General features: G+C 39.6%; 1 protein-coding gene and 1 long non-coding RNA gene across 7 annotated transcripts in view; one reads left to right on the top strand and one right to left on the bottom strand.

Moving 5' to 3' along the window:
- trabd2b (TraB domain containing 2B) overlaps positions 1–7,224 on the bottom strand; it is a 46,943-nt gene extending 39,719 nt beyond the window's left edge. The window contains exons 1-2 of one of the 2 annotated variants that reach the window (XM_079636919.1): positions 6,546–7,224; positions 3,356–3,922 (exon numbers count right to left, since the gene is read on the bottom strand). In XM_079636919.1, the coding sequence (XP_079493045.1) occupies positions 3,356–3,922; positions 6,546–6,656 (678 nt within the window). In that variant the 5' untranslated portion in view covers positions 6,657–7,224. Of the gene's footprint in view, positions 1–3,355; positions 3,926–6,545 lie in introns of both variants that reach the window. The other variant, XM_079636918.1, reaches the window with a different exon arrangement.
- LOC307011364 overlaps positions 1–12,962 on the top strand; it is a 99,401-nt gene extending 86,439 nt beyond the window's left edge. For 4 of the 5 annotated variants that reach the window (XR_013800407.1, XR_013800408.1, XR_013800409.1 and 1 more), the window contains 2 exons: positions 8,828–9,683; positions 12,569–12,962. This is a non-coding gene — a long non-coding RNA (uncharacterized lncRNA). Of the gene's footprint in view, positions 1–8,827; positions 9,684–9,847; positions 12,536–12,568 lie in introns of those variants that run through there. The other variant, XR_013800411.1, reaches the window with a different exon arrangement.
- The last annotated feature ends 1,769 nt before the right edge of the window (positions 12,963–14,731 follow it).

Genomic DNA, 14,731 nt, shown 5'->3' with positions numbered 1-14,731 from the left:
ATTTGCTAAATATATGATGGAAATTTGACACACATTTTCCATCATGGTGTCATTCCTAATAACATTTCTAATTAAGCAGTAAGAATACAAACAAGAGAGCAATTGTGCACTGAACGGCTGTGATTCGGGTGCTTGCTTGTGATGTTCTTCATTTTTAATCTATTCAAGGCTGTATTTCTTTAAAATGCAGGAAAAACATAATATTGTGAAAACTACAATTTAAAATAGCTATTTGAATATATTTATTCGAATGTATTTTTAAAATATATATACAGTACTATAAAATAATGATATTGAAATTATATTTTTTTCAGCATCCATTACTCCAGTCTTCAGTGTCACACGATCCTTTAGAATGCCGCCTTGCTGATTTTTTTTTTTTTTATCTTACTGACACCAAACGTTTGAACAAGAACAAGTTTATGAACAAATTAATATAAGGTGACTGACATTTCATTCACAATATGGCTGGCCATGTTTATTTTTGCGCCGCCAACAAAAGTACTTTTGCTAATACTCTGTAGCAAACACAGAGAAGCAGTGATACAAACATATTAGTGGACTGGAACTAATTGCTGTATAATAATATGGTGAAAAGCTCATGACAATTTCACAATGAGTGTACAAACATTTCTGCTGTATTCAACCTATACAGTTCTGTTAATCCCATTTTAACAGACTATATCCCTCCACAGTCCATCAACACTTTAGCACTTCTTCACGGCTGAAAACAGATGTGGCTTCTGCTAAAGTGTGAGATCCAACAACTTTATACTGTTAGTCTAAGTTTGCAGTGGGGTTTTCACTCCTTACGCAGAGCCTGAAATAGCCTTGTGACTTTCCCTTTCTGCTGGTCAGAATCACACAGAGACTCTAGTATACATGGAGTTGTCTGCATCGTCAGCAAGGCTGTGACCTTTGACCTCAGCCCTGAATAGATTGGCATATATGTGATGTTTCTTGTACATTTTTTTGTCTTTACCCCAATTGTCAAATGCTAGCTATGAAGTGACCTCAAAATGAATAAATAAGCACATGCTTTAGCATAGGCATGAGGCATTCAGTCCAGTTCTCACGAAACCAGAGATAACAACTTGTCCTCCACCCCTATAGATACCCTGTTCTGATATTGCCTGGTGTATTCTGCATGCTTCAAGCTTTAGGTAAGTGTGTGTTGCTTCCTGTCATGCCCAGCTGTCTGTGTTCATCCACGTTTGCGAAGCTAGAGATGAACCATGCGCTCCATGCGGCCTTTGAAACTCACCACTCCTGCTTCAAGGAGAAAGCCAAACCCTCCCCAATGCTCTTCAACTTCCCCCTGCACTCCATCCGAGAGCCAGACATGGATCTGTGCCAGGCCAGGCAAACCGCTTTATCCTCCAGGCATCACACCCCATTATCCCCCAAGGAACCACATCAGCACTGAGATGGGACCTGTTTTTCTGTAGCACCTTTCAAGCTCAAAGCACTTCCTGAGCTCTTGGCGACGATTCCCAGCGAACAGAGAGGTAAAAGGTCAGGCTAACTGCTTTAACCTAAGGTAAAGGTCAAGGAGGTTAATGCCAGTGACAACTGATGACTCACACCACAAAGCCCCTAGAAAGAGCGCACTGCAAGATTGAGGATATCGTAGGCAGTTACTTTTATTGGGAGCGATTAATAAGCCGGCTAGCGGCATTTGGAAGCATTCCCAACTCTGATCTCCCACAATCCCGTGGCTCATGTTTCAGATTAAGCCTCGCAGCGACACCACAGCCTACACATCATCCAACCCCTTCCTTCTTGCCTCCAAGCATGATCTTGCCGTCTGACCTCACTCCTGCTCGAGCGTTCCAGGCGAGCACGGCGCTCAAATTATCCCTCAGATTCTAATACAGCATAATCATTTGCCTGTCATTTTCATTTCATGCTCTTTACTTCTTCTGGGACTATTTTTGGGTGGAAAGCTGTAGGAAATTCAGATGTTCAAAAGCTTGCTGATTAGCCCTGTGATTAAAATGGATCGCTGGCTGAGCCTTCGCCAGAATCTAAAGCAGAGACTTCTACAGTCATTAAGAGCACTTTGTAACAGTTCACATTGCAGTGCCTAACACCATCTGCTCTGCCCATTCTGATCACATTTAGTGTACGGACACAATTCGCTGAAAAGTAAACTCGTACTCAAAGAAATATTTGATGTCTGAAAAGCATTATTTGGCTGCTACATTAAATACGATTTTTCGACTTGGCTCAGCCTGGGAATGAGAGTGGTATTTTGACCTCTCCCAGATTAAAGACGAGAGTGCTGTCACCCTTAGCTGGGTCTACATTTCCCACGATTCCTTACAGGGGGTGCGCTGTATGGCGGGCCCTGGAGGCATGTTCTTTTTTGACAGCATAGTTAGGAGGTGCTGATGAAAGTGGAGAGGCTACGTTGCCCCTGTACCCTCTCAAATTAGCACAGGAGCCCTGTTGCCTGTCACACCGGGGGCCCGACTCACAGATTCAGTTGCAGTGTGAGCGTTTATGACTGTGTTGCTGCCACTAATGCAGGTTTTGTGGTGTTGAGGTTGTGGATATATATTTTTTGTATGTATAGGCTATATGTGACACACAAGGAACAAAAACTCTCTCTGCCTTTTTTGCAGTGTTGAATTTGTGGATGTGATTTTTTTGTATGTGTATAAAAAAAAATTAACATTTATATTCATATATATATGTGTGTGTGTGTGTGTGTGTGTGTGTGTGTGTGTGTGTGTGTGTGTGTGTGTGTGTGTGTGTGTGTGTGTGTGTGTGTGTGTGTGTGTGTGTGTGTGTGTGTGTGTGTGTGTGTGTGTGTGTGTGTGTGTGTGTGTGTGTGTGTGTGTGTGTGGCAAACAAAAACTGTCTGCCTGTTTAATATAACTCAATACATATTTCTGACCCACTTCTTCAGTGCAGAAATAAAAGCTGGATACCCTCCACCTGCATATCATCAAGCAATTAGGTAAGTTTGTCCATCTTTCACTCTAATGTTACATTCGACAGGCAGCAATAGGATAATCAAGACGTGTCAGATGACAGCGCGACCCCACAGGCAGCCAGAGTCCTTCTCTTTCCTCCCTCTATACCTCATAAATATTATTCAGCATTGATTTCCACACCAATCTATCAGCCTGACAGCTGCTCTCCCTCCCCCTCTGATTTAACTTCAGTGGCTTCAGACTTTTTTCTTTGTCAGACTTTTATCTCATTTCCTCCCTGCTCTGGTCTGTCGGTGGACATTCATAATCACTTAATCCATAACAACACCTTTTTTTTTTAACCACCGGATCTCCCATGCACACTTGCCAAAACACACACACAGGCCTCTCTGTCTGGTTGCCTGCTCACTGACCTGTGAGAAGTTCAGTCCATTCAGGGGATGACACTGTTCCTCCACCCTCTCCACGGCACCTGTCTGCTTCCCGAGACGCTCTGCCTCCTGCGCCATGAACAAATCGAGCACCGGAGTTCCCCTCGACCGCACATCTGCTTCCGTCAGAGAGTTCACCATCAGCATCACCCATACAGGCCTCTTGCGTTCCCAGTTCCCCGCAATGGCATTGAAGAGGTAGTCAGCATAAAGTCCACGGCCACGCTGATCTGCCGTCATCCAGAAGGGCATCATGTGTTTGACGTAGTCCAGGTGGCGCTTGAGGCGGCGGTAGAGGTCGCGCGGCAGTAACGTCTGGAGGTTTCCTCCGTTGGGCAGAAGCTGGCAGCTGGTGAGTTTTGAGATGGTTAGAGGATCCGTGAGGTCCAGTTCAAAAAATACATTAGTGCTGATCTGGAAGGCCCGTTTCGAGTTCTCAGGGATGTAGTCCCAGACTCGAGTGTAGGGAACGTGGATTGTCCCAAACAAATAGGACGGAGGGTAAGGAGGAGGCCGTTTCACGGTCCACAGGAAGGAGTTCATGTCTTTCTGCTTTATAAAGAGAAAAGGAATGGAGAGGAGATTTTAGGGAAATTAAAACATTGGACTGACACAAATACATCAAGGTTATTTTCTTTAACTCAAATAGCTTTATATTTAGAAAAGTAGCCTAAAAAAATTCAAAAAAAAAATTAACTGCATGAATCAAAGTAAACAACACAGATGAAGTATTGGACATATAATAATCTTAACTGGATTCCACAGAGTCAGACATTAACATGCATTAACTTTTTCCTTATTCACAGTCAAACTGAGAGAAAAAAAAACATCCGTATAGTAGCTGTATCACAGAGGAGTCGGTTCATGCCAGTGCACTGATAGAGCTGGCGTATTAAATCTGGGGTGGAAATGTTTAACTGGGGTTCTTAGTTTACAGTGTGCCTCTCCTCGTAAAAAAGGGCCTTTACACTCCGCAGAGCTGCAAACCTCTGCTGTTCTGCACCCTCTGAAACTCTCAAGTATTTACTAGTTGCTGAGGCTGTCAATGGCTGTGCCTTCGTAAAATGTAACCTTCAATGAACAACTCACTCTTAAACGGTCAATCTTTCATTTTAATGAATTATGCATCCACCTCAGATCAGGAAATAGCAGTTTAGAGTTTATTAACCACTAGTCTGAGCTGATGGTAATGCAAGTGATGTTTGACTATATTTTTTGAAGGCCCTATATATATATTTTTTACCTTTTTATAAAAATGTATATATTTGTTTATATCAAATAGAGTAAATGTAAGCAACTCTCCATGCTGAAAAAATATGATATATAAAGATTTTTTTGGAAAATAATATGTATAGCCTACATAAAATATTTCAGTACTGTTTACTTGGTTACAAGTGATATTTTAGGGTCATGAAATAAAAATATTTTTAAAAATGGTATAAATGTTTTTCAAAAATGTAAACCAACATAAATGCGAATGCATTTCTAAGAACTTGCATGTTTTAATATTATCTTTTTAATTTTTTTAACCTGACATCCTTATTATTGTTAGTGTTGCTCATGTGCCTTGGCTGTCAGCATTTATTTAGCTATAGGCTATTCATTTATTCCTTTTTTAGGTCTTGACGCCTGCCCTGAAATCCTTGTTCGTAAATGGCCACGTGCGACGGCTCTTGTATTAGCCTAAATGGACACCTGTGAAAATGACTCGAATACTAACCAGCTTTACTGGAGAGAAGCTTAAATACTAAAGTAATATATTGTGTATTTGTCGATCACATTTGCAGACCCTCTGTTCTGTTTTATAGAGTAATTTCTTAACCAAAAACAGGCCTCGCAGTACTCGCGCATTATGAATTACATAAAGAATGCACAGGTCATGTCCTGGACAATGGGGCCATAATCGGCAATTAATGATATAAATCTCCAGGAAAAGATAAACATTAATTGTCAAAACAAATAGAGAGGTAAATTGGCAGAACGTTTGCGTGCATAATGCATTCATTTTCGGATTAGCCTATATTTAATAAAGTCTGTTGCATTTTAGCCTAAAAATATAGGCTACTCAAACACTTTTGAATGTGCGAATCTCTATTAAGATTTGGGATAGTCAATATGTTTAAAGGAATATAATGCATCATCTTTCCTTATGATTTCCACCTCGACCGATGAGGAATTCTCTCCTCAACACACTCTATGGCTCAGATGAAAGCGAGACATTAATTGCGTTAAACAGACTCGCGCACTTGCCAAATCATAATGAAGTAAATATGCTCGATAACTACTTTAACAGTTCTCGTCTCACTGAAACTTGATCAGTTTATGGGGGTCAGTGAATTTTTCCCATAAAAATGCATTTGAAGTCTATTCACCCGTGGGCTTCCCCTTTTTCCTTTGACACATAAACTGGCATTGCACTGGCAAGAGTTTAACGGTATTTCACTTGGCACAAAAATTCATTCTTCGGGCCCAAATTTCTACGAGTATGACAAGAAGTGACACGCGGTTGGCTGGACGCCACAAAAATAGTTGTTTTAAAACAATACCGTAAATTCATATGGCTCAATTATTAACTGGAATGCAATAAATCTACTAATAACAATATACAAATAATTGTTTCTATTGCGATTATAATGCCACTAGAGATTTATATGATAACTATTTTATTTTTTAAATATGATATAGGCCTAGGCTATATTTAGTATTAATACGAAGAATATCGTGCAGAATAATTAATGATAAGAAACGAAGACCTCACTTATATGTTAAAATAAATAAATAAATCATATTTTAGTGCCCAATTTTAGTTTGAGAAAAAGATCGTACAGATAAAATAAATGCATCTATTTTTAATTCATTAAAATTAAGAGACATTTTGTTCACACAAAAAAAAGCCAACTGAACTTTTATTAAACATAGGCCTACGCGTTCTAATAATTTTGACTTAGCCTAGTGTCTTGACAACCTGGAGAGAGAGAGAAATCAGTTGTTGATAATAAAAGCACCTCTTTAAAATAGCCCACATCAGCAGCGGAGAAGATCAAACAGCGAATCAGTCTGTTCATAATATCATTCAAGATAGATCTAGCTAACATGTCATTTACGAGGATCTCCAAAGGTGCGTGCATTGCGCGCGAAGCAACTGCAGAAAGTGCGCTTGAGACAAACTCACCGATACGGGCTTGTCACATTGCCGCGTGCTCTCGTGCGTGTCCCGGGGTGAGCCCAATTGAAAGAAAGCGCATAAAGTTACCAACCATCGTAGTCCCGAGTGACAGTTCATTTCGAGATGAGAGGGCACAAGACACCTCACGTTTTCCCTCAGCTCCGTTACCTCTGTTGTTTACAAGTTGTTCCTGGTTTCACAGCACAAATGAAGCGTTTTACGCCGGTTATGATAATGAGCTCACATTTGCCGTCTCGAACGGGAAGCATTCTGCCCCTCCGCCATTCTACTGCCCCAAACTATCAAAGAGATTCGCGTTGTCTCCTGTCTCTCTCTCTCTATCTCTCTCGTTCTCTCTCTCTCTGTCCAGTTGCCCAGCTGTGGAGAGCACAAACTCTGCCTGCGCCCCTCAAGTTTCCAGCTTAACTGCGCCGAGAACGTGAAACGCCTTGAATGTTTCCCCCTCTGCTTGTTTTACAAGAGGAGGGGAGAACAGGTTCTTTCAGAGGACGAGAGTGTGTAGCATTTCGACGGTCATGGAACAGAGCATTGATCTTTAGCCTGTAGCTATTGTAAATATTGCATTTTTCATTATGAATGTAGACTTTTCATTAGATAGATGTAACAATAACATAACCATTCCTGTTAAATGTGCTGTGAAACGGACAGCTCTTGTCGGCAGCGCTCAGAAAGTCACCTGACGACGTTTCGGTCATCACGGAAGACGGTTTGTGCTGTAGCTTATTTGGCAATTTCATACAGCTATAATCGACTAGCCTACTGCAGTGTAATGTTAATATGCCTGGCTGACTTGGGTAACTAAAATCTGCTTTGTACCTTAAAATAACCACCATAATTTTACAAACAGTAGCCTACTGTATCATGCCACGTGATGAACAATGAGGCTAATATTAAATGTATGGACAGTTAGCACAGTGTTACACAAAATACCATCCAAGGTAAGACACATGACAGTAAAAGCATTAACTAAACAACAATGACTGATGTAATGTAGGGACTCTAGGGAATACCTTTTTTATTGGCTTTCACTGTGTTTCACTGTATATATAATTAACATATAATAAATAATTATATCTTGTATTTTTCTAAAAAACTCATTTTTACATTACTCTAAAAATGCATGTATTATCTTGTTAAATATAGATTTGCACTGTAAAATAGGCCTGTCGGCTATATTAATTAATACTTTTTACTTTCATAATCACATTTTTAAATATTTTACAATGAAATTGCCTTTATCCGTTTATCTGCTTTTTCTGTTAAAACTGTATATTTTAATGGGAGTCAAAATAATCCAGCTGTCGTTCTTAAAGGGTTAGTTCACCCAAAAGTTAAAATTCTATCATTAATTACTCACCCTTATGTCGTTCCAACAGGGCTTTTATTCATCTTCAGAACACAGATGAAGATATCTTTAAATAATGAAATCTGTGAGCTTTCTGTCCTACCATTGACAGTCTATGCAACTACCACTTTCAAGCCCGAGAAAGGTACTAAAGACATCATTAAAGTAATCCGTGTGACTCCAGTGGTTTAACCTCAATTTTATGAAGGGACGTGAGTGCTTGTTTGCACAAAAAACACAATTTAACACTTTATTTATAATATATTAATCTCTGACACGTGTTGACGCGAGAGCAGACGTTGCGTGGAAAACGCTTTGTAAATTCATATTTTATAAATAAAAGTGGTAAAATGTGTTTCACTTGTGCTTCATAACATTTAGGTTAAACCACTGGAGTCACGTGGATTACTTTAATGATGTCTTTAGGACCTTTCTGGGGCTTGAAAGTGGTATTTGCGTAGGCTGTCAATGGAGGAACAGAAAGCTCACAGATTTCATTAAAAAGATCTTCATTTGTGTTCCGAAGATGAACGAAAGACTTACGGGTTTGGAACAACATGAGGGTGAGTAATTAATGACAGAATTTTCAATTTGGGGTAAATTAAATTTTTAAGATAATTTTTTTACTTTAATTATTTTCCACAATATAAAGCACAAACTGACGTTCTTCTTGAATTTGTGAATGTCATCAGGGTCTTTTAATGCTTAAATGTTTCGTTTCTGACATATTGTACTGTTTACCCTCAATTCATCACTGTCACCATCTATTTGACAGTAATGCGTTTTGGCTATTGCCTCGAATCATTTTTGCATTGACGTGTACTGGATCACAGGCGTAGCTATGATTAATGGATCCAAACATTGTAGGAAGTAATGCCTGCAAAAATATATTTTAAGTTTGTTTTTCATTCCATGTCTAAAGGATGTGTCACTCCGGCCAGTAACACTGGTGGATGAATGGCGGTGCTGAAAGCCAGTTGTCTTGTTTCCGCAGTCCCCAGCTCTGGTGCCGTGACCCGTGTTATTGTCCGAGTGGATGGGCGAGTGACAGTGTCAAGTAGTGGGCAATTAATCATACGGATCCTTCAAAACAAGTGCTACATAGAGCTCCGCTGGTGACAGCAGAAAGGGTCGACACAAGAGCCCCTTTGTGTTTCCATCACGTCTCATTCTCCAGACTCTCCACAGGTCCGTATGGGGCTCTAACGCCAGCGTACTTGCTCTTACCTACTGTATATTTTCTGTCGGCTCAGTGATTACACGACACTGATTACAACCTTATATTTGTTTATGCGAGTGCAAGCCTGCTCAACCAGGCCTTGATGATGTGCAGTATCAGTAAGTTTTAAAGCAGCATGTTTCAATCACAAGCGTTGATGAATGCATTAAATTATATATATCTGGCTACAGTAATGTAGCTAATGAACGGCTCTAGCTAAAATATTCCTCGCAGTTTACCCCACGTGCTGTAGTTACGGTAAGAGCTTCAGTGAGAATCAGTTTTCAGTCTGAATGATAGATAATCCCGTTTAATTGTGTTTTTCTACGGCTCATTGGCCATATGTGCCGTTTAGCGGGTTTATTTGACTGTTACTCTCATGGTGAATGTCAATGTGAGCCCACATCTGCCTTCTCTCATTGTGTGTTCTGTTATTGAGATCTTTTCTCTTCGTACATGTCTTCTGTATCACCTGTGGCCACCTGCGGATGCATTTACCTGTTGAAACGACGCCTGGGGAGAGCTCGGGGTCTGAGGGTGATTTTCACATTCTTGGCTGGTAAGTGTCGAATATTCCTGGATCTGCTCCAGAGCTTGAACCACATATATTGTGCACTAGGATAGTGGAAATAAAACAGTTAAATGTTAATGTTCTGGTTGTTTCTTTAATGGATGCCTTGGGAAGCATAAGCCTGAAAGCATGTGTGTTTTTTATGGTCACAGCGCTGTCATAGTTCGTATCTGCATTCATTCACCTCATCGTCAGACTCAACCCTTCAACTGGACGTTCAACCAAACAAACACGCCGACAGACCAGTCTGCGCTCTCATATGCTGTCAAGCTGCTTTTTATGATGGAGTGGGTAATGTCTTTCACCTCAAGGTTCCTCAAGGCGCGTGTTTTCGTGTTTCTGAGGCCGAGAACTGACGCTTTGACATTTCACAGCTCTCCCTGGAATGAGCTCATGAATCATGATTAAGTCGAGAACAAATGTCTTCATTTATATTTGAAGGTCTTTTTTCTTCATTTGTGAGCCTGTGCTAATTTTGATCTCTTTTTGGTGCCTTACCTGCTGTGTCCATTATAATATGTCTAACTTGTTGATCTTTAAAACGGCGCCCTCTATTGCCCACTCATGATATTGCAAGAGTTTGTGTGAACAAACTTAGAGAAACGACCGTTGTGTTACTCTCAGTAACCTAAGACAAAGTCAAACAAAAGGGAAAGTTCCCGGCAAGAGGGATATGAAGACATTAAAAAGAAAACGGCCTAGTCCAGACCGTGCTGCTCATCCTGACAGTCCTGTAGCCGAACATGATATAATGCTGCAGTCAATGGTAACCTTCAAATAAAATTTTAAACGGTCCCCCAAACCAAAAACAACACAGCCTTGCTGTCAATATTGAGGTATTGTTGTGGTTTCCGGCATTTTGGATTTCCTAGGACAGTATGGGGCAAAGCGGTCCTCACAGAAGGGGGTTGCGAGTGTCGTTTAGGGGTCACTAGAAGAAACATGAGGCTCTGAGTTAAGTGAACTAGTAATAAGCCTAAGGAGAGAAAAAAAGTTTAAGATTTCACAGTTTTCATGCCAAAACATGAAGAACTTGTGTAGTTTTGACAGCAAAGTGTAGCAAACTACAAAAACAATAAAGGAGAACGACTCCGTTTACGACTGTTTGAACTATGTGCTTTCCTGGCGTGTGCTCACACGCAGACAAAGACTATCTCATGAATCAGTATGAGAGAGATGGAGAGAAAGAGTGAAAGTGAGAGGGGGGATGTGGAGAGATTCAGATGATGATAAGATTGGAAGGCGACAGACGGATGGTTGTTCGCTTTCTTTGAGACTATGATGGAATTTCTTACAGATCGAATTTGAAAGGCTGCTTCCAGGGAATATCGGAAACTGTGGATGGAATTGCTTAGCCTTGTTTGTTTGATGTTGGAAGAGGATTAACGGGCTTGTTAGTGTATGTATGTAGGAGCGAGAGTGGAAAAACAGTGTTCATAACCTCAGAAAACACTGAACAATCACATCAAAGAGCTTGCAAACAAAGGCTTCCCATAATGCAGCAGTGCTTTCTTTTTAGATCAGAGATTATGTGTGTAATTGCATGATGATCTGTGGGGGACCCCTGCTATGGCTTCATCTGTTACTGGGGTCTCTCAGTGTTACAGTCTGAATAGACTGCATAACTGCATCTATTCATGATGCAACTGTACAAAGAGATCCAAAATTACTGCTGGTTAAAGATTGTGGTGGTTTAATATACTGAGACCTGAAAGCCTAGATTTTTGACAAAAGAAATCATAATATTATGGAAATAACAACTATCATTGTCAGGCAGCAGTTCATTCACATTCACCACAAATCGGCTTATCCAAGAGATGCTAATACATAGCAGACTGGCAACAGGGATCCAGAATTTCCCATAGGGGAAAAGGCACTCCATACTGAAGCCGGTGTAAATCATTTATTCTCTGACCATGTAATTATAGGGTTTGAAGGAGCACTTAATCTGACCAAAGCAGGCAAACATTTATTGTCATAAATTTGCCAATCACAATGTACTGACACACCATTAGATGTAGTATATCATCTTCTGTTTAAAATGTACTTATGTGTGTGTGTTTAAGGCAGAAATGGGTGGGGGGTGGCCAGAGAGCTGCCTAAGAAAATATGGAGAGGCCAGTTTCCTGGCTGCAGAGTACTGTGTGGGGTTTTTATGAGTGGTGAAATCTTAACCATGTTTATCCAGCATTTTTCCAGTGTTCTTAAAGAACATCTTAGTTTCTTGACCTGGATTGCTTGTCAGATTTTGAAATGTTTAGGCATTGGCTGGATGTTGTGCGTGTGTACGTGGTTAAAAATATGACAAAGAAGCCTAAGTTTTTTTTAATCAATAATGAATACATTTATTTATTATAATTTTTATTAATACATTTCTGTCATGACAACTCTTGGAGTGTTTGGCAAGGTCATGGATTTGACAATGTTCATATATTTGGTCTGTAAAAAAAAAAAAAATCTTTGACATGTTCGGGACTTGCTACTGCCAATACATACACAACACGCTGCTGTGAGCAAGTATATCATACACAAATGACCCGTAGCAGATCTATAGCCTACAGGTGAAGCTGGGGAAGATGGAGGGTTTCCAGCAAACACGTCATCAGAGAAGAGAAGAGATGTCGCTGCAAGAGGGAGGGGAAGATGTTTTGATTAAAGATTATAAGGGCACATTAACTTTAAAAACATTATTTGTATGGATAAGTCGTTTTTAATAAATACTGTACTATTTCATAAAAATACGAATTTTCAATGTGACTTTAAGTAAGGGGAAAAGTGTGAAAATTAACATTTAGTTCCATCTGTTACTGTCAAACTTTTCAAAGAATTAAATAGTATAAAATTATCAACTTGTGTCTTTTTTCTCTCTTTAGATCGTATGTTGGTATAAAGGCATCTCTGAAGTCCTGCAGAAATGGCTGAACTGATGGTTATCTCTCTCATGTTGGCACCTTTAAATGTTTGTGTGTCCATGCTGTGATCTGAGCTTGTGCTGATTATTTCTGTCTCAGCAATCATAGATAAATCAAAGAAGGCCAGCAGGCCATGGGAGAGAGTTGTGGACTGCTTCCCCAGTCTGTCAAGTGGACAAGAATTGCAATGCCATTTTTAAAAGCTTGGAGAAGCGCATTACGAATTCTGTCAAACTACATCATTTTCTTGTCTTGGCATAATCACGTTCTTGTCATGTCTGTGTAATTTTGCACTAGAGATGATGTCCTGTAAGTACTTCACTGGATAAATAAAACTCAAATAGATATCCTGTCCAGCATTTTTTTGTCTTGAATAATCTTCAACGATAATTTGTCTTCAATGACTCAAAGCTCTCCAGGGATGCTAAAAATGCAAGTACTTTTCTCAGGAGGAAAAAAGTAAATGCTCTGCTTTTGCACTCTCTCAGTCTCACTCTCAGATTCTGCACTCTCTGACACCACAATTGTGCTTTCCTACAGTTTGTTTTCATCCAGCGCTGTCAGTAAACAGCACGATCAGATCCTGCCTTTTCTTCCGCTACATGTTTTTAATTTCAGCTCACAAACAGTTGTTGCTCTCTGGATCAACCCAGAAGCAAAGAGAAGCTGTCAGTAGGGACATAAAAAGTCTATGAAGCATCCTACCCTCCATCCCTTAAATTATCATACCACCCCTCTTCCCAACGAACGGCACATAACCGGAAAAAAACAATGAGTGTGGGCGCTTCCAGGAAAAGCTCAGTTCTCATTTTCTGCTTCTCTTGCTGATTCTGAGCATGTGTCTGAGCTTTTACTGTAATCTACAGAACGCCTAGGAAAAGGAAACATGCGTTATGCTGATTTGCTTATTGTCCTGCCAGCGGCCATGGCCTGGCGTGCCTGTTTGTGCAGACGCACTTCACACACAACATATGTTTGTATGGAAGAAATTATACAAGTATGTGAATCATCCACGTCACATTACCAGGCACGAATAGTAGTGTTGAAATCATTATATTTATTATAAAATCATATTAATCAATAACTTTGATGATGAGGTGGTCATATAGTCTTTAGAATGACTGATCCGGGTCCTGATGCTGGATGTCAATCTAATTTGCTCTTATTCATGTCAATCAAAGTGTTCCCTGCAAGAAGTACTCTTATATTTGTATTGAATATTGAAAAAGTATAATATAATATAATATTAATGAGGTCATAAGTGTACACTTTTAAAATGAGTTGCATTTTATAATAATGTCAACTTAAACGTTTTACTTGAAGATACGTGTGTTTTTTGATGTGGTGACTAAAACCTACTTAAGCACATATAGTATACTTGATTATAATTGCAACTTTAAAATCACAAAAGTGTAATTACAAATAATTATATTTAATTACATGACAAGTTTAGATAAAAGTGACATTAACATTTTATTTTACTATAAATGTTTGTCAGTATATTCGGCGTAATTCAAAGTCAATAGAAGTAATTATGACGTTATGTATTAAGACGTACTATTTAAGTGGGTCAAAAAACAATAAAAAAGTTCAGCTGCATTTAATATGCATTTAAAACACAATATATTTGCATTTAATTGTAAATGACATGCAGTAAGTGTTCAGTTTAGAAGTATGTAAGTCAATGGGGTCCATCAACTGTTTGGTTATACATTCTTAAAAATATCTTCTTTTGTGTTCAGCAGAAGAAAGAAATTCATACAGGTTTGGAACTACTTGAGGGTGAGTAAACGATGACAGAATTTTCATTTTCGGGTGAACTATCCCTTATTCTTTTAAAGTATATTATTTTCATAGTAGTGAGTATAAAGTATGCTATACTTCTTTTTCCACAAGGGCTTGCCGTTCTAAAGCTTCAGCTAGACTCAGTTCCTCTGGGCTGGACTCCACTAAAGCCTGTAGGGGTTTGTTTTAAGTGTGGGCAAAGGTGAAGAACTAAAACACACACCACTCAACAGGCGGTTAAAAACACAGCAAGGCCCGTATGAAGGCAGAAAGCTTGATTAATGGCTGCGTTCACGGTCCAGCCAGATTCACGTGGCATCAAACATGAGATTCCTGATT

Source organism: Phoxinus phoxinus (assembly GCF_949152265.1).
Source record: "Phoxinus phoxinus genome assembly, chromosome: 15".
Taxonomy (NCBI): Eukaryota; Metazoa; Chordata; class Actinopteri; order Cypriniformes; family Leuciscidae; genus Phoxinus; species Phoxinus phoxinus.
The sequence above is the reverse complement of the archived record's forward strand: the minus strand, read 5'-3'. Positions and strand labels throughout refer to the sequence as shown.